Source organism: Dermacentor andersoni, chromosome 6 (genome assembly GCF_023375885.2).
Source record: "Dermacentor andersoni chromosome 6, qqDerAnde1_hic_scaffold, whole genome shotgun sequence".
Classification (NCBI taxonomy): domain Eukaryota; kingdom Metazoa; phylum Arthropoda; class Arachnida; order Ixodida; family Ixodidae; genus Dermacentor; species Dermacentor andersoni.
Genome location: NC_092819.1, coordinates 86595148 through 86617399, shown reverse-complemented (window position 1 = coordinate 86617399; position 22252 = coordinate 86595148). Strand labels below are relative to the sequence as shown.

The 22252-nt window shown below is 49.5% G+C and overlaps 1 protein-coding gene across 2 annotated transcripts; it reads left to right on the top strand.

The window, feature by feature from the left end:
- The first annotated feature begins 3609 nt into the window (after positions 1 to 3609).
- Positions 3610 to 21907, top strand: LOC126522492 (probable phosphorylase b kinase regulatory subunit alpha). Of its 2 annotated transcripts, XM_055066454.2 has the most exons (7): positions 3610 to 3789; positions 4230 to 4332; positions 9532 to 10870; positions 14096 to 15475; positions 17220 to 17474; positions 18153 to 18350; positions 21226 to 21907. In XM_055066454.2, exons 3-7 carry the CDS (start codon positions 9554 to 9556, stop codon positions 21571 to 21573), a joined length of 3498 nt encoding a protein of 1165 aa, XP_054922429.2. In that variant the 5' UTR covers positions 3610 to 3789; positions 4230 to 4332; positions 9532 to 9553; the 3' UTR covers positions 21574 to 21907. The 2 variants fall into 2 exon arrangements, with proteins under 2 accessions (XP_054922429.2, XP_050027202.2); XM_050171245.3 differs by lacking the exon at positions 4230 to 4332.
- Positions 21908 to 22252: the final 345 nt, after the last annotated feature.

Genomic DNA, 22252 nt, shown 5'->3' with positions numbered 1-22252 from the left:
TTGACGGGCCGCGTTCAGCTCGCGTAGGATGCCGCAGTGCCAAGTCATTCGACATCGAAGTGCAGCCTGTGCTCGCGGGGTTTTCAAGCGCGTTCTGTCTTCATAGTCCCGATCGTACTAGCCGCAAGGAGTTGCGTGAAACTCGACTAGTTGCGCTGTTCATCGCGAAACATAGCTTCCGGGCACAACAGCGAATGCTACACATATACGTCGCGCCAGTCAAACGAAAAAGTGAACCAAAGCAATGGTTCCCGTCTGTATTGTCCGTCTCTGATCACTCGCAAATGCGCGATGCCGCCTCAAAGGAAGCTCTTCACGGGAGTACTTGTAACGCTCAGCGGGTGATCCTTTGCAACACGTAGCCGGCTACTGACCGCCATGCTTTCGCTTCACAGCAGGGAGTTTAATGAGAGCAGCATTCCGGGAAAGTTGGTAATCCATTACTGAAATGATATTGCGCAATAAAAAAAAACGACACTGACGTGAGAGGACGACACACCAAGCGCAAACTTTCAACCAAGTTTATTGTACCACTGAAGCCGATTTTATACATGTGAAGCAGTGTAGACCACGCATGCGCTTACATGAAAATGAACTGCACATTCATGTAACATATTTAAGAGTCATGTGATGCTGCCTCCAAGAAACTTATTTCTTTTTAAATTAAATTGTGGGGTTTTACGTGCCAAAACCACTTTCTGATTATGAGGCACGCCGTAGTGGAGGACTCCGGAAATTTCGACCACCTGGGGTTCTTTAACGTGCACCTAAATCTAAGTACACGGGTGTTTTCGCATTTCGCCCCTATCGAAATGCGGCCGCCGTGGCCGGGATTCGATCCCGCCACCTCGTGCTCAGCAGCCTAACACCATAGCCACTGAGCAACCACGGCGGGTTTATTTCTTTTTCTTTTTTTTTTCTGTGAGAGCCAGAGAAGGGAAGGTAACACACTTACCACCCAATTTTGCGATCATCTGCGCTTCAGATATTTCACGGATGAGCTGCGTACTGCCACGGGAATCAATCGTGCATTGGTCCTCAAGAGGTTTGCAGCCATGATCGCGACAATGAATTGCCAAGAAACCACCGGAGCCATTTTTTACATTGTTTCTGTGTTCGCGGAGCCGATCATTGAGGCAACGCCCAGTTTGTCCGATATATTACTTCCCACATGAAAGCGGGAGGTTGTAAACCACACGGTGGACACACTCGACGAACTTTTTGCGGTGGTGCTTTCTGCACTTATCGGAAGGGACGACATTTGGATCCGTCAACCTGCAAAGTCTGCCGAGCTTATTGGGGGCAGAAAAACCAACGCTTACATTCGCCCTTTGGGCCATCTTTTTCAAGTCATGGGATATCCCGTGCATGTAAGGTATAACACTTACTTTAGGGCGTATGCCGGGAGGGGCATCGGCAACTGACTTCTGCGCAAGAGGCGATCGGAGGGTTAGTGGACGAAAAGTAGGGAAACGACAAAAAATGAAGACGTACAAAAGCACATTTAGCAATAGGGGATCAGAAAATTTGGGTGTGGGAGTTCATAGTGTTTATTTTATTTATTTTTTATTCTTTAACTTAGGTAGGACATTAGGCAGTATAATAGCAAGAGCTTGGTGGCGCAACCCACCGCCCCGTTCCAACGGGGACGCTCATAACATCAATCCATCCATCCATGCGTGCTGGAACGCGCTTCTCTTAAAATGCGTTCCGCGACAGACACTAGCACCACCCTAGCATATCCAGCCAAGGACAAACGCCGAGTTTGCTTTTCAAAGCTTACGTCCACTACGTGACATCAAGACTTGCTAAGGGCATTCTTGAAGCACAAACTGATAATGGCCCGCTTAACAAGCTTAGAATGTGCGGACGTATACGGTAGAAGTGGCTTGTTGGGCTCGCGGCTCATACGACCAACACGTGTGGCTGTTCTGAGAGCTCAGGCGAAGATCAAGAAAACGAGGAGACCTATCTACCGGCATCTCGTGAGCAGTTTGAAGGGGAACTCAGCACTCATGAAACGTTTCTAACGCTTTCTTAGTTTCCAGAATGAAGGCATCAAAAGAGAAGTCAATGAAAATTAAAACGTCATCAACGTATCTAAATATTTTAAAAACTGCAGTGCCTTGCACTTGTAATGAAATGTCACGGTCTAAACAGGATAGAAAAAGTCACTAAGAATGGGATCAATGCAAGAGCCAAGACCAACACCGCTATTCTGCAAAAAGCATTGGTTATCCCAAGTGATGAAGGTGGAATTAAGATAAAGCTGTAAAAGTTCTAAAAACTGACTGCAAGACATGTCTTGCAATCAGAACGCTGGTGCACCATGTTTGAGGTGCGGGTTCAAAAATCAACAGGCCGTCAGAATTAGTCCGGAACGTCTGCACTACCACGGCGTCCCTCATAGTCCAGTGAGCAGCTTCCTCACCATTCAGTTTTCAATATATCTTTGCCGGGTGTTTGCTCCTCGGAGCGTACGCTGCGTCACAATTCATCGGTGCCAACCAACGCACCTTAAACGGCTGTCCAAGGCTCAGGAACATGCCTGGCGACGATTACAGACCAATACACATCCCTATGCCCGAGGCTTTACCCGCATGTGTATCAAGGTATATGCGCAGATACTTGCAAATTTTGTAATGAACCCGCGAAGCTCACTCATATCGTGCGGGAATGCACGAAAATCCCATTTCAGCACGGTAATTTGAGCATTATGGAGCAGTGGGAGGCACTGATCCGCAGCTCTGACCCATCCATCCAAAAGGCGCGCCTAGGCCGCAGAGGCCGCCGGCACCCAGGGGCTTCCGATCGTCTAAGACAGCGGTGACGTCTAAAATTCTTTCTGGCCAATAAAGTTTTAAATGCGTAAGCATTTCAACGAGTAAACCTGTCTGTCACAAAATACGAATAGCTATAGAAAGAAATAATGTGTAAAACAACATTTCCTGTGAAAGCTTTGTTGAAAGATATAGTGATGGTGGAATAAAAGCCGTCTCTAGAACCGCGTGTAGAGCGGACTTGGTGCGTTGCAGACATCAGGAAAAATCTGATTTTGCGAAAATTTAATGCCAAACACGCCCCATGTCCATTGCGTTTCGGTGGTTGCGGGATTGTCTCTGAGGGAACAGATAAGCAGTCAATGACTTGATAAGCATAATAAGGAGTGATGAGGGGTTATATGGGTTTCATCACGGTTGGTAATGGCTCGACGCAGTTGGATAAGGTTCTAAAGAGCAATAAGGACATATAATGGTCGGATCAACTCTGGTAATCTTCATAAGCACTGATAACGGTTGATAAGGGTCGGATCAAGTACGATAAGGTTGATAAAGCCCGATAAGAGTTGTTAAGAGTCGGATCATGTCCGATAAGGTCGATAAGCACAGATAAGGGTTGATAAGCTTTATACTTGTCATATCGAGTTTCATAACATTGGTAACGGCACTGGGCGGCATATATATGACAAGTAGCACAATTCTTCCGCACACTTAGACAACTCCCACAGGAGTTTCTGCGCCTATTTTTATCATTATCATCATCATCGCTATGGTTGGCGAGGGATGTGGGAACGGGACGCCAGCGAGTACACTTGAAAGAGCTGCGGAAGTTTCCCGTCGACAAAGAAGTGGCGCTTTCGAAGCGCGAGCGGCTGCTCGAGCCAACCCGCAAGTGACACACACGAACAACAGCAACTGCGTTCCTCCTTCGCACCCCGCGAGCTCAGCTCGGACTCCCATGGTCATCTTCTGCCATTGTCCCTGTGCGACTGACCTTCACTTCCGCAAGGTAATGTATACATGCATTCCCAGTTGCCTCGTTTAGAACGAACGGTATCGTGGGTAAAGCCACGTTGCCGTCCGTACTCGGAAAAACCAACAGGCTCGCTCTCGGGTTGCCGTCGCGACTCCATGCGTTTCGCTGTGGTATTCCGACTGCACGTTTTATCGTGGGGCCCCTTTCAACATAGCGCGCTCCCCGCCACGCCTGATCGTTCACATACCTGTTTGTGCGCCGTAGTAGTATTACGAGTAGTGTAATCCTGGCTTTCACAACGCTATTACGTCCGCTCGACCGTGACGCCGACGCGGACGCCAAATGTCGCATTCGCTACGCGGCCTTGTTTTGAACGCATTAACAGCGTGTGTCAGTGTAACAGTTGGAGAGTCTGCGTATAGTGTGCTACGGTGCTTTCTGCAATGCTTATAATATTACTTTTTCACATCCAGCGCAGTGCATGGTGTTTCTCGAGCCATTTCGCGAGGAAGATTTTCTTTCACCTGCCAGAAGGCTCCTTGAGCTGTCCTCACAGTTTGCAAAGCTGCACTCCAGGTGAGCGTTGACTTCTTACACTTTTATTTCTCACATTTAGGAGCTCAAAACAAATAGAACATTCAGCGCACTTCAGTTGCACCTTTCGCAGGGTTGTATCGCAGTAATGACGTAGTGCGGTGTTAGTAGTTGCCATAAATAAGAGTTCACGTTCCACTTAACGCCTTTCTTTTAACATTGCCGTCTAATGCCGCTGTGAGCGAATCGGTACCGTCTAATGCATTTCTACGCTGTTGGGTTTTCTCCACGGATCCCTTTCAAGGACAACACATTTATTGCAGTACGTATGTTTGCTGAACCACGGGACAGAGAGAGAGAGAAAGCAAAGAAATGCCAGGGGACAGAGAGAGAGAGAGAAAGAAGGAAAGTCAGGGAGGTTAACCAGACTGAGTGCAGTTTGCTACCCTACACGTGGGGAGGGGAATGGGAAGTGAAAGAGAGAGAGAAAAGACATGAGTATATATACTGCACTTTCACGTGCACTAAGTTAGGTTTAGGACAGAATGCTGTGGCTCCAATGAGCTGCCGCGTCAAATTTTACGTCACGTCCCACGTCACGCAAATATGATAGCTACTCCGAAAGTTATAATTGAGGCTGATGTCCCTTGTGCCATATACCGACGACGATATCTGCATGTAACTTAGAATGCGATCAAACGATCTTTTCGAGTCGGGCCAAGCGATTATATTTAAACTTCTAGGGGACACCAGCATGGGCTGTTGATCAAGTAGACGTCCTGGGGCCCCTACTTTCTAACAATCCATTTCCTTGTCCATTTTCTCGTGTCTTCATGGCTGCGACGCCACTGAGACGGCCCACGCCATGCACCCAGTAGCCGACATCTCGGCGATGACGGCGTCCGAGCCAGCGAAAAAAAACGGGAAAAGAATGGATGATGAATTGGATGGATAAGACTCGCGAACAACTTTCTGTGGTAATGAAGCGAGAACGAGAGGGGCGGAGCTTCTCCACGTGTTTTACTCCGTCAATTAGTCTGGCAGAATTTGACGGCACTTTCAGTTTGATAGAGCAGATAGTGAATCTGTGTAGCTTCCGGGTGCGACTGTTTCGCATTTGGCCGAACGCGAAACATAAACGTGGAGAGGGAAATCAGAGGACATCTGAGCACTTATGAGTTGGGAATGCGAAAGCATAAATGTCCAGTTGAACGCCGCTGAGGGGCCGTCCGAGTTACCAACTCCTCGCAGGTAGGCAAGCGAGCGCGTTGAGACGCTTTGCCAACGCTTCGCGCGTTTTAATTTGGCCTTACCGAGGCGCAGTTAGAACGTAGGCGAGAGCTTGCGTGGACAAAGAACGCGCGGATTACAGAGGCTTCCGAGAGCGAGAGCGAGGGTGACGGGGCGTCTCGGTGATGCCCTCTCCCCTCACGCAACACCTCGCGCGCTATCGCGGCAGCAGGTGTGCCCTTTCGGATGTGGCGCCACAGCCAATAGGAATTTAAATGCCCTTTTAAGTTACCCAGGCGGTATACGCCAGCTTTTTCGCTTAATGGACCATTTGATGCTTTCGCATAAAAAAACTCAAATTTAACACTTAGTGGTGAATCTTATCTCTTCTGACATGCAATGTTTCTGTTTCTGATTGTTTTTTGTTTTTTCTCTCAGCTTACGCAAATGCGAACTTTAGTCTCCGCGACTTATGGGTGTGATCTTGTACGCGTTCGAAAATAGAACGCAGGCGGTCCGTTCCACCTAGCCGCACACGATTGATCAATTTGAACCGTGACGAACGCCATGACGTCAATTGTGACGTGATACCTGCTGTCACTCATTCCGTGTCGGCTGCTATCGGACGAACGCAACGGAACGGACCGCCTATTTCGTGACGTAAAGAACGGACTGCCTCCGTTCGATTTTGGAATGCGTACAAGATCGCACCCTATATTTTCAGAAGTGACTTTAAGTTTGCGCGCTTTGCCCCCGTACCGTTCTCTTCATTACCGCGTGTGTAAAAAAATATGACCCTTGTTCTGTATCTCAAGATGTACGTTCGTTGCCGTGAAACTACGGGCTCCGTCATCTTACTTGGAGAATGCAGCTGCTTGTAAATGAGGCCGCGCTCGCCTTTAATTGGTCGATCACAGCCGCGAAACGCGCTCTGGGCACAACGCGCCACGTGAGTAGAACGCGATCAGTGCCCGAGTACTGGGGCTTCTCGTTTGTAAGTGCTTCTTGCCATTGGCCGGCCTCCTTCGCTAAGAATGTCCAGCATCAGGAGTAGCTGGAATTTTTTATGCGAAGCATATTACGAGAGCTCAACCCAGCTCCTCAGGCGCGGCGGTGTTGCCTTCAATACCACGTGACACCGTGACGTCACGACAGAGGAGAAACGGGGCTCCAACACGCGCCGTCGCTCGCGGCGTCGCGGCGGTATATAAGCAGCTGCGCTTGTTTCTAGGTGGCTTTGGCTCAACTCTTGCAAGATGGGCTGGGTGGGAATCGAACCAGGGTCTCCGGAGTGTGAGACGGAGACGCTACCACTGAGCCACGAGTTTTTTTTTTTTTCTTTATTGTACTGAGCCACGAGTACGATGCTTCGAAGCGGTACAAAAGCGCCTCTAGTGAATGCGGTGTTGCCTTAGAAACGAGCTGTTTCTAAGGCTCAGGCGTGCGTCGCTTGCTCAGGCGCACATTTCGTTGCCGCGCCGAACGCTGCGTTGCTCGACGCTCACCGCGTCCAATGCGGGGCGCGTAGTCGCTGCGCCGTAGCCCATTGTCTTACACCCCTTGGCGGGTCGACGGGAACGCTGTCGCGTTCCACTCTTGAAGGCGAAGCAGAGTAACGCATGAGTTGTTTCTTCTACTAGCCGAACCAAATATAGCCGAGCAACAGCAGTTCACCAGGCTAAACAGTGGTTCAACAACTAAAATAAAGGCTAGTATGCTTCGCATCCTGGGCTTAACCTTAGCTAAGCCACAGCCATTTTTTTCTTACGAACAGTTCTAGCGCATGAGCTTTTTTTTTATTTGTAAATAAGGGCCCCGATTTTGTAATGGAAGCGTATTCGTAAACGGGACGTAAGCACCAATTTAATGATGTACATGGTGCGCCAACGTAAACGGCAACACTATATTGGCGTGCAGTGCCCATAATTTTCCTCGCTGTTCTTTTGAAACCAAAAAATAAATGTCACGAGATAGATGTTTCATCCCGAGTACTAGGTTTCTGGTACGGCGGAAAGTAAGGCTCGAGCTTCTACAACGTGTTGATAAGCGCTGTAGGTCAGGCACCATGTATACCGATGGTTGTTCGGGAGCCAGATAAGCCTCAGAGGGTTTAAAACGTTTGGAGGCAATTCAACGTGTAGTTCAAGTCGATTAAAGACAACGTCTTCCTGGGTGAGTTGGGGGAGAGAATGGGGTGTTTGAACCGTATGGTTTATTGTGAGAGCTACTCAGGAGCGACAACGTTTAATCGACGCCAACCAGAGGTTGAATCATCGACCAAATATTTGTCATCACTTATCATTATCATAATAATGATCATCCTCATCATTATCATTATGATAACAATCATTATATCATCATCAGTACCACCATCATCATCATAATCACAATCATCATCTTAGTCTTCCCATACCTCATGACACATAACCAGCGGCTCCAGGTTCACTTATGTTTAGACCGCTATCTTCGGGGTCGGACCACGAGAAAGGCTAGAAACAGGTTAGAAATAGACATTCCCAATACGGAAAAGTGGTGGTGACTCGCCGAGAAGACATTATCTTCAAAATGTTTTAAGTTATAGTGTCTACAGTTTCTCAGCAAGTGTGGGAAATGATGGGTACAGTAGAATGATTTTCTTATGGACTTTGTCCTTGTGGCGCCAATCGGTTTTGTGACTTTGCAAACTGATCATTGTCATAAAAATATTGCGTTATAAATGAAACGATTTCCAATGATTTCGCATGTGCGCAGATACTAATTGACTTGCTGTGTTTAGAAGACTATATGAGTGCTTGGAAATGTAGCAAAAAATGGCTTAATAAATAATGTCACAAGATCGTTTGAAACCAGATGCACGAAGCTCAGACAAATCCATCCTTCCCATGATAGCTAAATGATCGCGGTGGTGGTGGTGGTGGTAAACTTTATTGAAAGGGGGAAGGGGAAAAGGGGGGGGGGGGGGGGGGAGGCTGAAGGATCGGGCTCAAGTAAGCCCCTGGGCCTGCTTGGGTGCAGAGCTCCCTCTAGTAATTTTATGTAGGAGACTATATCGCTAAGGCGGGATGATGTTTTTCACCCCGTAAAATTCCCGCTACATCGTCAGAATTCTGCCATGCTTGCGTTTCAAGCCGATCAGAGTAGGCGCGTAGCCAACCTGCGGGCCAATGAGAGCTGTCAAGATTGGAAATTCTCCAACACAACGGAATTTCATGCCGTCAAGAATTACACCCTAGATCCAGCTATACGTCGTCTGCTAAATAGAGTAACCGCGCACACGACAGCACAAACCCAATGAGCGAACGAAGCGCTGTCCTGTCATATGCGCTCCTAATTTCGTTTCACATAAGCTCCTCTAAATAATTAAAACATATTTTTTTTTTTGCAAGTATGTTCCGCTTACTTAGTGGAACTTAGGTGGAAAAAGATTCGAGTGATATATAGTAGCAGTAGCAGACGCTGCACAACATAGCACGTGTTTTCAAAGCGCAGCTTCCTTTGCGAATTCCCCGGGACTTTCCTGACCGTAGCTGTTGGGTGCCGTTGCTTTCTCACCGCATAGCTCACACTTAACAAAAAGGAAAACTTAATAGCATGTTGATGGCAGGACCGAACCCTAGTCTCCTAGCACAGCTGGCCGATGCTCTAACCATTGAGGCCAAAGTTGCACGTATGATTCTGTCGTGCGAACCGCCAACCAGCGCTTTGAGATGATAGCCGCGTGTGTCACACTGCGTATAGCACTAGTACGCGGGAGTACATTCGCGCGCGCATTTCCTTTAGGACAAAGACGCGGGAACGAAATGGACAAATTTGTAGCACGTGATTGAACTTTGTACGTTATACGTGACGAGCTCAAGGCGCGAATTCCGAATAAGATTAGCTGGAAAGTTGAGGTATCACTGCTCTGGTAGCGTCTGCAAACTGAGTTTGCTGACACTACCATATAAATAAATGAGCGTCGTTTAAGATACACCGTGAAAAACAAAGTGAACGGTCACGTCACGGATGCAGGTTATTTATTACGTGAAGAATCATGGCAACGCGGTGCAGACCTCGACTCAGCTACTACCACTATCTGCTGCAACGCACCGTCCTCCACCATCAGGACCCCGGGACGGGGCTGATACCGTCGCAGAAGTACGAGAACCACGCGTGGGTGCGCGACAACGTCTACGGCGCGTTCGCGATCTGGGCTCTGTCGCTCGCCTACCGCAAGAACACCGAGCTGGACGAGGACCGAGCTCGCACCTACGAGCTGGAGCGGCGCTGCGTCTTGCTGATGCGAGGCCTGCTCGTGTCCATGATGCAGCAGATGGACAAGCTCGAGCGCTTCAAGGAGACGCACAGCCCGGGGGACAGCCTGCACGCCAAGTACAACTCCGCCTCGGGGGCTACCTGCGTCGGCGACGACCAATGGGGACACCTGCAGCTGGACGCGACGTCCCTGTTCCTGCTCGCCCTGGCCCAGATCACGGCGTCCGGCCTGCAGGTCGTCTACAACCTCGACGAGGTGGCATTCGTGCAGAACCTTGTCTTCTACATCGAGGAGGCCTACTGCACGCCGGACTACGGCATCTGGGAGCGAGGCGACAAGACGAACCGCGGTATACGCGAGCTCAACTCAAGCTCCGTGGGGCTGGCCAAGGCCGCGCTCGAGGCGCTCAACGAGCTCGACCTGTTCGGCGGCCGCGGCGGTCCCTCGTCGGTGGTGCACGTGCTCTCGGACGAGGCGCAGGAGTGCGACGCCGTGCTCATGTCGATGCTGCCGCGAGAGTCCAGCTCCAAGGAGGTGGACGCGTCGCTCATCTCGGTCATCAGCTTCCCGGCGTTCGCCATCACCGACGCGGAGCTCATCGAGCTCACGCGCTGCACCATCGTCGACAAGCTGCAAGGCGAGTACGGCATGAAGCGCTTCCTGCGCGACGGCTACAAGACGGCGCGCGAGGACCGCAGCCGGCTCTACTACGAGCCGTGGGAGCTGCAGGGCTTCGAGAACATCGAGTGCGAGTGGCCCCTCTTCTTCTGCTACATGATTATTGACGCCTGCTACCGGGGCGACCGCGATACGATGGACGAGTACAGCGAGATGTTGGAGCGGGTCTGCATCCGCACCGACGACGGTCTGCGCCTGATACCGGAGATCTACGTCGTGCAGCCGGACAAGGTCAACAGGGAGGCCGCGATGCCACACAGCGAGCCCCGCCTGCCCGCCGGAGAGATCCCGTTCCTGTGGGCCCAGTCGCTCTACGTCGTGGCCCACCTCCTGCAGGAGGAATTCGTCAGCCCGGGCGAGATGGATCCGCTCAACAGGCGCCTGGGCATGATCAAGAGTCCCGACATCGTCGTCCAGGTGCGTGCTTTCCCGCATAGGATGCCTGCATTCAGTACTGGTACATATCAGCTTCGTTTTTAAATCCGAAGCATTTCTTGGCGAACGTTTGCCACTTTGACAGCACCTATCTGTCTAGCCACCTGCGTCTTGGTACTCTCATGGTCGTTTCGTTAACATGGTATGTACCACAATTAGTATAGTATGACGAGAGTGTACAACGAATATAAGTGATCAGTCATGACATAAATACCATGACATTTGTGTCATGTAGGTCATGAAACAGCCGCCTACGTATTGGTGCTTTCATGGTCGTTTCGTTAACTTGGTAGGTACAAAAATGTGCATAGTATGACAAGAGTGTATGACTAAAATAAATGATAGGTCATGACATGACCATCATGACATGCGTGTCATGTAGGTCATGAAACAGCCGCCTACTTCTTGGTATGTACCGAAACTGGCATAGTATGACAAGAGGGCATGACGAACATAAATGATAGGTCATGACATGGGTGTCATGTAGGTTATGAAACAGCCGCCTACGTCTTGGTGCTCTCACGGTCGTTACGTTAACTTGGTATGTACCAAAATTGGCATAGTATGACAAGAATGTATGAGCAACATAAGTGATAGGTAACGACGTGCGCGCAATGTAGGTCATGAAACAACCACCTACGTTTTTGTGCTCTCATGGTCGTTTCGTTGGTAGACTCCCCGCACACTGCTTCGCTTGACATCGATTCCCACAGGGTGGGGGATCTGCAGGTTTTTTTATGTATTTTAATTAGTGGCGAAGCTACTAGCCTCACCGTAGCCGTGGCCCAGTAGATAGGGCGTCCGCAACGGCTACGGGACGGGAAGTAAGTCGTCCGAAACCTGTCACTGGGCACCCGTCAGTTAAGGCGTCCGCCGACTCGGTGCTCGGTAGTTTACCCGGTGCATAAACGCCTGAAGATATGCGCTCTGACGTGCCCTACGGGCCACCCACGTTCGAACGCTAGCCAGAAAGAGTGATCGGTGTATCGGCCATGATGCCCGCTAGGTTGGCCTGACAGCAATCGCTGCTGCAATGACGCGGAATAGGTCCAGCGCGGGCGTTTGTATGTAAATAACAGGCCCTGTTGAGACATCTGCGGCTCTGGAGAATCGGCTTAGCACAACCTGCTACACTGCAATGAGTACAGTAAAGCAGTAGCTCTACTTAAAATAAATATCGCCACAATATACGTAGGCCCTTCGACTCAAAGGTGCCATATAAGGTTACTCGCACTGCTCATCAATGCAGTGGCAAACCCTAGACTTTTTGGTTGCTTATCTAAAACCATATGGCTGACTTCCAAAACATGATTAATCCAACTAATGTTTATACCATTTAAGGAGTCGTCAGTTAAATCAGGATAAGAAGTTGTAGCTATTTTAATTTCTTCTGTCCTCCTCTTTCTAAAGCGTATCTCTCCTCTCCCCACCAGAGTCGCACATAAGAAACCTTCAAACCTATAATCTCCTATTCCCTTCACTACCGAATGAAGAGTGCGGTTGCTCAAGAGCATACACTAAACGAGCTTTATTGGGATTTCGGTGGCGATATTTAGTTTCCTGGCTGCAAAGAACAGTGGCTGTTATCTGCCCACAAACGACGATAACTAATGCGTTGGTCATGCTTTCTGCATTTTTTGCCGCTTGTTAAGCTTCAGGTAACGTAACGACGAAAGACGGTAACGTTAAACGACAGAAAAATGGCAGTATAGATTAGAGAGGCAAACGGTTGCTGAGAGACAAAGAGTAAACCGGAGACTTCTGCCTCCGCTTTGCTACTCCGCATGGAAATAGGAAAAGAAAGGTTTCAGAAAGAAGGGAGGAGAAGAGAGAAAGAAAAACGAGGAAATGGCAGCTACTATAGGCGTTCAGTCAGTACACTGTTAGTCTCACCACGCTGAGTCTAGCGCCGAAACGTCACTTAAGCGTCGAAGAGTCGTTTAATAGGGCTATTGAAGTCTTACTAACGCAATCGGGTGTCGCTTTTTTGTATTCTATAGGCCACGGGGAGCACTAAAATTCACTAAAAGGCTCTGCTTGCTCCTCACACTTGGCAATGCATTGCCGTGTGGGTGCGCGACATAATTCGCTAGAACGGAGATTCTTTTTCGCCGCACAGACCAGTTGGCACGTGAAATTTGTGAGGCCCTAGAATACAAAAATCATGACCATATTGTGCTCCTCCGATATCATGCTCCTCCATGACCTATTGCGCCCCTCCATCCTTCAATAGCCCTCCAAGGAAAAGACATTTCCTTTTTAGACCACGCAAATCGTTGATAGGCGAGCAGTGCGCTACTTTAGGTTGTTGTTAATTTATTATTTTGTTAATTTATTATTTTTAGTATCACCTGCTCCAACCACGAATGCTTGTCGTGAATTGTTCACGACCTTGCAGGTGCAGGCGCAGTTTAAGAGTATATTAACTCGTTCATTCAATAACTTTTCCTGTTAAACGTCAGCGCTTGTGTTGTGTCCACATCTTCCTTCGTCTTCGCTTTCAGTGCACTGTTGCTTATTTGCCATGAGGTGTAAATAAGATTGCTAGGGTATATCGAGATCCAAGTTTATGACGGTGTTATAAGTGGGCCAATAAGGTTTTGAAGCTACGTCAATTTTCCGTTTGGATGAAGAACTTTACTAGTTCTTGTCGTATTGACGATGCATATAGAACAATCTAAAGGAGGAATATTTGTTGAATTGTGGAAAATCGTGCCGATTTATTCAATAGCGATTGAGGAACGATCCATGAGATTGAGACTAAGAAGGAGGAAATCGATCCAGTAGAGAAAATGGTTTTGAATAACGTCAACTGGGAAAGGTCGGAAAGAAAATCTGACTCACGAAGCAACGGAACTGAATTAAATAAGGTATGAATATAACTAGCACAAAAAAAAACCAACCAAGTATTTTTCTAACTATTGCGAAAGGTCATGATTCACAAGGGTCAAGAAACTTACAGAGAGTTGTTTGCAAAGTAAGATGAATTTATTTTACAAATACAATGAAATTAAACATTATATTGCAAAGAACTCATTGAGCTGTGTACCACCAGCACAGGTTAAATCTAGTACATGATCGCTTAAATAAAGTCGTCCTTTGCCCCCACCCCTCCACCCCATCTCTCTGTTGACTCTCTAAGTGATATTAGGCTGCATGGTAATGAATATTACAATACAATGTTCAAATGTCTGTTTCTACGTCCAGATTGCCCTTTTGGCTGAGAATTCTGCGATGCAGGAGAAGTATTACAGCCTGTGCCCCGGCATACAGAAGCTGAGTGAGGTGAACCTCATGGAAATACATCCGGCCAGGATCCTAGGACAACTGTACAAGTACCTGGGCCGCAACCGCAAGCTGGGCCTCACCGGACGCACGGGCAGCGAAGTCGGCCTGCTGGCGACGAGCAAGCTGTACAGCCTCCGAGATGAACTGTTCGTCTTCACTCCCCAGAACCTGGACAGCGAGGAGTTTCACCTCGTCAACGACGTCGACCTCTTTGTCAGCACGCTACGTTCGGACATCGCGGTGCTTCGCTCGCACTGGCACATGCTGGGCCGACCCATCATGGTCGTCATCCTCAGGCAGCGACAGCTGCGCAACGGCGAGCCGCCGCTCTCGCTGCGGCAGACCATAAAGAAGCTGCACAGTGGCTACATCAACGGCACGCGCGTCTGCCTGGGAAGACTCGACGACTTTCTCAGCACCTCGTGCGTCGCCAGCCTCGACTTCCTGGGCAACGCCGAGGAGGGCGAACCGGAAGTCCTGCCGCCCGCTATCCAGGAGTACTTGGACAGAAAGGACCGCCAAACGGCGGCCATGCGGGCCGCTTACGTGCCAAGCCACATATTCGCAAAAGCGCCGAGCGGCGCGGCGCGCCGCAAGTCCTCAGTCACTGGCATCATACGGCGGAGCCGTTCGATCACCGGTCAGGAGCCCACGCCACCTGAGGATGAGTCCGTCGGTACGTCGGAAGCGTACGACGAACCGAGCGAGCATTCTCGCCTGATGTCCCGACGAAGCAGCTCCATCGATGGGTCGCTGTCGCCGCCACCGCCGCACAAGAGCACCTCCGAGCTACGCTTGGACCAGGTGGCGGAGCAAGAGCTTCTGGTGACGCTGCGGCAGACCGACTCGCTCGAGGAGCAGGGAGACATACTCCACTACCTGGCCATGCGCAAGGGTCTCTCCTGGGACACCGGCCTCGGCCAGCCGCACTCGACGATCACCGTCCGCAGCCTGTTCCAGGAGTTCTACGAACACGCGGTGGACCAGAGCAAGTGGGCGCTCGTGCGCCACTTTGCCAGCGCGCTTGGCAAGCGTGTCGAAGACCTGGCCAAGTCCGTCACGGACCTGCTCGTGCGCCAGAAGCAGCTGACCGTGGGCATGCCTCCGCACAGCGAAGAGGTGATCACGCGGCCTCTGCCCATCAAAGAGCTGCGCGATATCATCGCGCACGCCCACAAGGGCGACCAGAGCACGGCCATGCTCACGCAAGAGCTGCTCGCCTACCTGGCCATGCTTATCCGCGCGAGCCCGCAACTGTTCAGCGGGATGCAGCGTCTGCGCGTCGGCCTCATCATACAGGTACGCGGTGCTCTCGTATGGCGTGTCGTCAGTTACCCAGCCTTTGAGGAGTAACGCTGGCGCGAGGGCTCAAGCCCTAGCTGAAGGCTCGCTTTGACAGATTCAGTGGATGTTTCGAGTCGCCCGCTTATAAAAAAAAAAAGCCGCCCTCGAAATTAATAGCACTGAGCACAAGGCTCGGTAATGCCAAGAAATAATAGCACTGGGTAATGTGAGCATTTTCTTGCAATTCCTTTCCGCTTCGCGCTTCGTCAGTGATTTGAGCGGCGTTACACTCCTGAGCTCCGGATAAGAAAGGAGTGAAACCGAACCAATGGTGTTGTTCCATTATGCTGGCCTAGCTTTCTAAATAGCTGCTACGTTACTTACCCTGCTACAGTCCGCCAATTCTGCGACGATGGTTGCGCGTGGGTGACGTCTTCTGTGTACAAAGGTTGAGCAGTGTGATCAGTAAACACCCGTTGATGCTAGCACTCGGTCCTGTGTGCGTCTCCTCATCCGTTTTTTTTTTCCTTTCTTTTTTATTGCGCTTAAGGTTGTCTGTGCCTTCGAAAATGGAAAGGTAACCAATGAGAGTGCAGCGTAAAGGATAGGAAGGTGGCAGTTTTGATTAGAAGTAGGTACACGGAGCTAAAGCACATGTTGAAACAGATCATGAATGGCACAAGAGAAATAACCGACTGCTATTTTTTAAAGCAAGCAAATCGGTTCATGACTAGGGAAACAAAGACAATAAAGGCTGAGGATTGGATGCAGTGATTAAGTTAAGAAGACCGAAATCTGGATTTGTTGTATAACAGTTCACCTTGGACATGACCAGCGCACAGGAGACGAGGAAAAGAAAGAGCGACGACGGCGCAACGCTGCTGTCGGAAGCAAAGTTAAATTGAAAGTGAACACAGCAGACGACACGAGATTTCACTCGTAAAAAAAGTTAATTTAATTGCTAACATGCTCATTTCCAGACAAGCTTCATAGTCCTGAGTGCAGGAAGAAGACCATTGTCACGCAATGCATACACGGCGGAGTAAAAACAAACTGAGCAAAGAGCCCAGCAACACCAGTTGGAAGTCCCGTGCCATTTTAGGCTTCGTCGTGTCCTCGTTTATGTGATAAATATAAAATGTTACCAAGGTAGCTGAATGCTTTTCTCTCTCTCTCTCTCTCTCTCTCTCTCTCTCTCTCTCTCTCTCTCTCTCACCCGCGCACGCATTTGTGCGAAAACGCGTTTTAAGCATGCACATGCATCTTTTGGTAGACGCGGATGAAGTTTTCTGCAAAACCACAAGATGTGCATGCAAATGGTGCTTTTTGCAGAACGCGCACGTGGATTTCTACCAAACGACGTGCTAAGCATGCGATGCTGCTCTTTTTAGCACCCGCGCACGCATTTGTGCGAAAACGCGTTTTAAACAATCACATGCATCATCTGTCTCGCGTGTGTGAAAGGGCAGGTGAAGAGGTAAAGTTGCCCCTTCACTTAGAGATGCCGGATTGGGAAGTCCTCTTTTAAAGCTGAATCAGGGTTGGGTCACTTGAGTTATCTTCAGTTTCTTTTCCTTCCACCAAACCTCGTACATCAATAAATATTTGATAATGATGATGATGATGATGATGGTGTGATGATGATGATTATTATTATTATTATTATTATTATTATTATTATTATTATTATTATTATTATTATTATTATTATTATTATTATTATTATTATTATTATTATGATTGCTGTTATTATACGCAGGTGATGGTGGGTGAGGTAGCGCGCATGCACCGTTGCCCCATGGACGACGCAGCGGACATCCTGCTAGGCCTGAGCCCGTACGAGATGCAGTCGCTGCTGCTGGACATCATCAGTGGCAAGGAGCGCGAGGAGGGCCCGAGTCCGCACGGGGCCCCCAGCGCCACCCCAAGCCTGACGTCGCCCAGGCGCCGCTCTGTGGCCGACGTTTTCGCGTACAGCGATTACGAGGAGTCGTCGCTCTGCATCGAAACGCAGGTGGGTTGCGAACGGCCGCGCACGTGCCAAGTGAGATCACACGCGCGAACGTGAGCGGCGTGGCTTCGTGGGAAGGAAAGAAAACGCAGCGCGTCTCTTCAGACTTTATGCCAAGACGAGTGTTGCAATGCAGGCTCGTTGGTATACGAAAGGCGTAATGCAATGTATAAATGTATACGGTAGCAGTCTAAGCAGCAAACATATAAGCACAAGAAGATACACACACAGCGATTGCCAACAAATCTTCCCTTTCTCGAGCTGGTTTCCGAAAATAAATCGTTCTTGAAAGGCAGCGTGCGTGCGTGCGTGCGTGCGTGCGTGCGTGCGTGCGTGCGTGCGTGCGTGCGTGCGTGCGTGCGTGCGTGCGTGCGTGCTCGACGTTCAGGCAGAAGTCAGGGCAAGGAGACACGCAGAACCCGCATGGATGCTTTTATAGCGTCCTTCCAATGACAAATGTGCTCGCGGGCGGATTCTCGAAAGTACGTCGTACTGAGTGGTTGTTTACACATGTTATTAGCCTAGGTGCGCAGGTTACAGCTTCGACTTCGCGGGGCAAAGGCATTCCAATGTATACATGTTACTGTGCGAAAAATACAATGCTATAGTGAAAAGTGGCATGTGGCGATCCCGGGTGAGCTAACCGAGGGCGCTGGATCGGGCTCGGTCCTATACGCGCAGGGCCTGTGGCTTCGTCGTCGAAGACTGGATGGCACTCTGAACCGCGTGCCCGTGGGATTCTACTCGCACGTCTGGTTCATCCTGCAGCGCTGCCCCGGGGTCTGGGTGCGCGGATACTGCCTGCCCCAGGGCCTCACCAAGGAGATGACCCCCGGAGAGATCAAGTTCGCCCTGCGCGTTGAGGAGATGCTCAACATGGTCGGTTGATTACACACTTCCGAAACAAAGTTTCGACTGCCCTGTACGGAGTTTTCCAGCAACCGCAGAACTGCCACGTCGTTAAGGGCATAGCTTCTCGTAGTTAACAGTTGCTCTGTTGTGCAACTAGTATGTTGCGCAACTTTGCTTTTTTCACAGCTAAGCTGTAAGGCCCGAGCTCAAGATACCTGGTTGTACTTCACCGCTATGGCTGTTACTAGTACCCACGCAACCGAAGGCCTACGTGCCTCAGTGCGGCGATGTACGGTATACGACGCACTTTTAAAGAAAATACATGATTACTATTCAAACAAATATGATTAGAGCATATCATCAACTCAGTGGAAGAAAAGGGCTTGATATGATGCGTAGGTACACCTATATATTGTCAAGAAAACATCGCCGTGACCATATTTTCAAAACTGCGCTGTAATCAGTCCCGAAATACCAATCTGTTGTTCATTTTATTTATTTATTTATTTATTTATTTATTTATTTATTTATTTATTTATAGTTTTCTGTCCTCCCCCTGTCCCTCTTCTGAACAGAAAATTTAAGGGGGCCGGGCGTTGGAGTGAAGACATAGATGAAAGCGAAAGACTGAATTTGAAAGCGACGCGGGAGCCAGTGGCGGTCACAAAAGTGTGTGTGTGAGTGGGAGGGGGGATGCATAAGGGGATGCTACCCCCCCTCCTTAAACCGAATTGTTTTCGCCGTTAAGAACAATTGGGCTAAAGGTACGGCGTACTATTCGTGTCCGCGTCAACTCGCGTCTGGTTGTGCAAAAGCGACCATTATTTGTGATCGTTAAAAGAAATAATGGAGCAGGAGAATTCAGCTGGCCGCACCAGTGACGCCTGGCACCTGAACGGCGAGCAAGCGGACTTAAACGAAAGGAAGAAAAGCACGGAAAACCACACAGCGAGAAAAGGAAGGCAGAGACTATTCTGTGTACTTGCAGTACACGCAATATCGCTTCCTAGGACAAGTTAGTCGGGAAATTTCAACTCTAATGCAGGGCACATTATGAGTACAAGCGAGCTCTAGTGGCCCGGACGTGTGTCACTGTGGTAATGTGCAATTTTAATGCACTGAGATTACCGAAATTTGTTGGGTTCCCGATCTTTTCTCAGGGGGCCAGTGGGGAGGTGTTCTTGAAGTGAGCACACAACGTGCCCTAAGCTGATATCTGGCATGTGCATCGCTCAGCGATTCAAACGCGATACTCAAAGCGCATGACAGCCGGAACTTTTTGAGCCACCGGTATAGGCGCCGAGGGCACCCAGCTGATCCATTGTGATATACGATGAAAGCGATAGCACTTGTCGCGCATTATAGTGATTGTATTTGGTCTCCCAGCGATCACCAAGCGCTCGCGGCCGGCGCAGAAAATGTCGACCGCCATGCGGCCCGAGTATGGCGTCTGAATCGCTGAGAACTGTACATATACATGCTCAGTGGCTATGGTGTTGGGCTGCTGAGCACGAGGTCACGGGATTGAATCCCGGCCACGGCGGCCGCATTTCGCTGGAGGCGAAATGCGAAAACACCCGTGTACTTAGATTTAGGTGCAAGTTAAAGAACCCTAGGTGGTCCAAATTTCCGGAGTCCTCCACTACGGCGTGGCTCATAATCAGAAAGTGGTTTTGGTACGTACCATAATTTATATAACTGCACATATACAGGGTGTCCCACGTAACTTGCGCCAAGATTTTTAAATATGAAAGGCGCGTCGGAAGTGATCTTCGGAAAAATCCAAAGACCACTCAGCACGTCCTAATGGACTGCGAAGGGATTCACCCAGTGAAGCCCGTAGGTAACGTACTCCTTCCAGAAGCGCTTAGATTTAAAGTAGATGGAAGTATCAGCCGGTCAACAGTCGAGATAAGCAAGAGACGTTTAGAGTACTGGTGGAAAAAAGCAGGGCAGAGATTGATACGATCGGATTCGTTACAGGCATAGGTAGCGGTACAAGGTAGGTAGAGAAGGTCTGAGAAAGAGAAAAAGGATTAAGCAGACGTATACAAAAATCCTAGAATGAAAAGCATGTATAGCATACCTGATTAATTTAAGCAGACTAAGTGATCATTTGTCACCGCCCCATTTCAAAGGGGATGCTATAAAATCATCATCATCATCGTCATCATTGTCATCGTTTAGTAGTTATCAAGAGATTGATTGATGGTACTTGAATTCGGGTAATCTTTGTGCCTGTGGCTTTAGATGTTCTTTTGGCGTTATAAATTAGGTTTTACATTTTCTATATTTCCAGGAAACCATATTTGTCTAAACATACGTATGCAATAAGTTTCTGCCCACACGAACAATCATTGCGAATTGTTGCATTTATAACATTTCTAGAGCAGTATTATTCTATTAAATAACCATTTGCAAAGTCCAAATTTACGGTTTTAAGCCAGAAAGACGAAATTAGAGAAATGTATGTATTATACTCATGGAGGAAGGGAAGAATAAGGAGAGAGCGTTGCGCAGCACGATTGAAGTTAAACGTATTGACCCAACACATGACGGTCACTTCAGAGCGCACGGTAGGTTTTAGTGCTACCGCTCTGCAGACAGAGCTACGGCAGGTCGGCCGGAAAAGGGCGCATGAATTGGAAACTACCGGGAACCAAGAATTTCCGGCCAATACGCTCAGTCTTGTCAGAGGTCACGTGTTGGGCCGGTACCTAGAGGCATAAAGCGAAAGGAATGGCTCCTTGCCAAGACTGCCTGTGTGACGTAGTGCTCTATGACTACAGTTTATTTCCTTCCTCCGTGACTATGTACCCATCGCTACCGCGCTGGCTGAATTAACCGCCAGGCATGCAGCTCCCGGCCCTCAACCCAATGGCTTGCGCCACAACTCTTTCAGGTGGCGGAGCCCGAGTACCGGCAGTTGCTTGTCGAGGCTCTCATGGTGATCAGCCTGACCGTGGAGAATGACACGATGGCCAACTTCAGGATGCCCATTGACGTCGAGTCCATCGTGCAGCGCGCCAACGGGCTCTTCCTAGACGACCAACGCGCCTGCCAGGGGAACGCGACGCTCTGCTGCACGTCTCAGCGCGGCGGGATGGCCTGCCAAAGTTCGGTGGGCATCTGCGAGCACTTCTACGACTCGGCGCCCAGCGGCACGTTCGGCACCATGACGTACCTGATGCGCTCGGTTGCCTACGCGCTGCCCGATGTCGACATCTCCCTGGACTGCACGCCCTCGTGACTTTGCCTCTACAGATTGTTCCCGTCTCCCGTGTCTCCTGCCTTTCGCATTCGCGCCCTTTTCTTATGAATTTACAAACTCGACCCAAAGCGAAAGCGCCGGAGCGTCCAGCAGTGTGCGGTCCTCCACTGGCAGCGCCCAAGGATCACGTCCTCGCTCACGTGAGGACTGCACGATCAGGTTTCATTTCAACTGAAAACCTGGACGAGTAATGCGAATAGGGTGACCGCGTGGCTGCCTTTAGTTGCTCTTTTTTCTTTTCATTTGACGTGTATGCTTTGTGTAAGTTGTTTGCTGTGCCCCTTTTGTGAGCAATGGTGTAATAATCAGCTAATTCTATGATGGTGCATTTGCCCGTTCATATCGTCCCTCGCTACAAGTTTATGCCTCGTTCACTAATGATAGAACCACATCCTGTTCCTATGTAGTGATACTGTCTAACACCCGCCGGGATGGCGTAGTGGCTTTGGCGTTGCTCTGTGTTGCGGCTCGAGGTGGCATTAGCGCAAGATATGCACCAAGCCCATCGATGGATGGATGGAAACAACTTTATTTTAAATCCGGCAAAGTTTAACGACCCGAGCTCAGGTCTCCCATGAGGGGACTTCGAGGCCTTGCCTCGTCGCCACTTCTCGGGCCTGCTGGACAGGCCACTCTTGCGTCCTGAGGTTGGAGCTGC

Excerpts from the sequence above, each read along its gene's own strand:
- LOC126522492 (XM_050171245.3), top strand. The coding sequence starts at position 9,554 with ATGGCAACGCGGTGCAGACCTCGACTCAGCTACTACCACTATCTGCTG. Across the intron at positions 15,476-17,219 it reads GCGTCGGCCTCATCATACAG|GTGATGGTGGGTGAGGTAGC; the intron begins GTACGCGGTGCT and ends TATTATACGCAG. Across the intron at positions 17,475-18,152 it reads CGCTCTGCATCGAAACGCAG|GGCCTGTGGCTTCGTCGTCG; the intron begins GTGGGTTGCGAA and ends CTATACGCGCAG.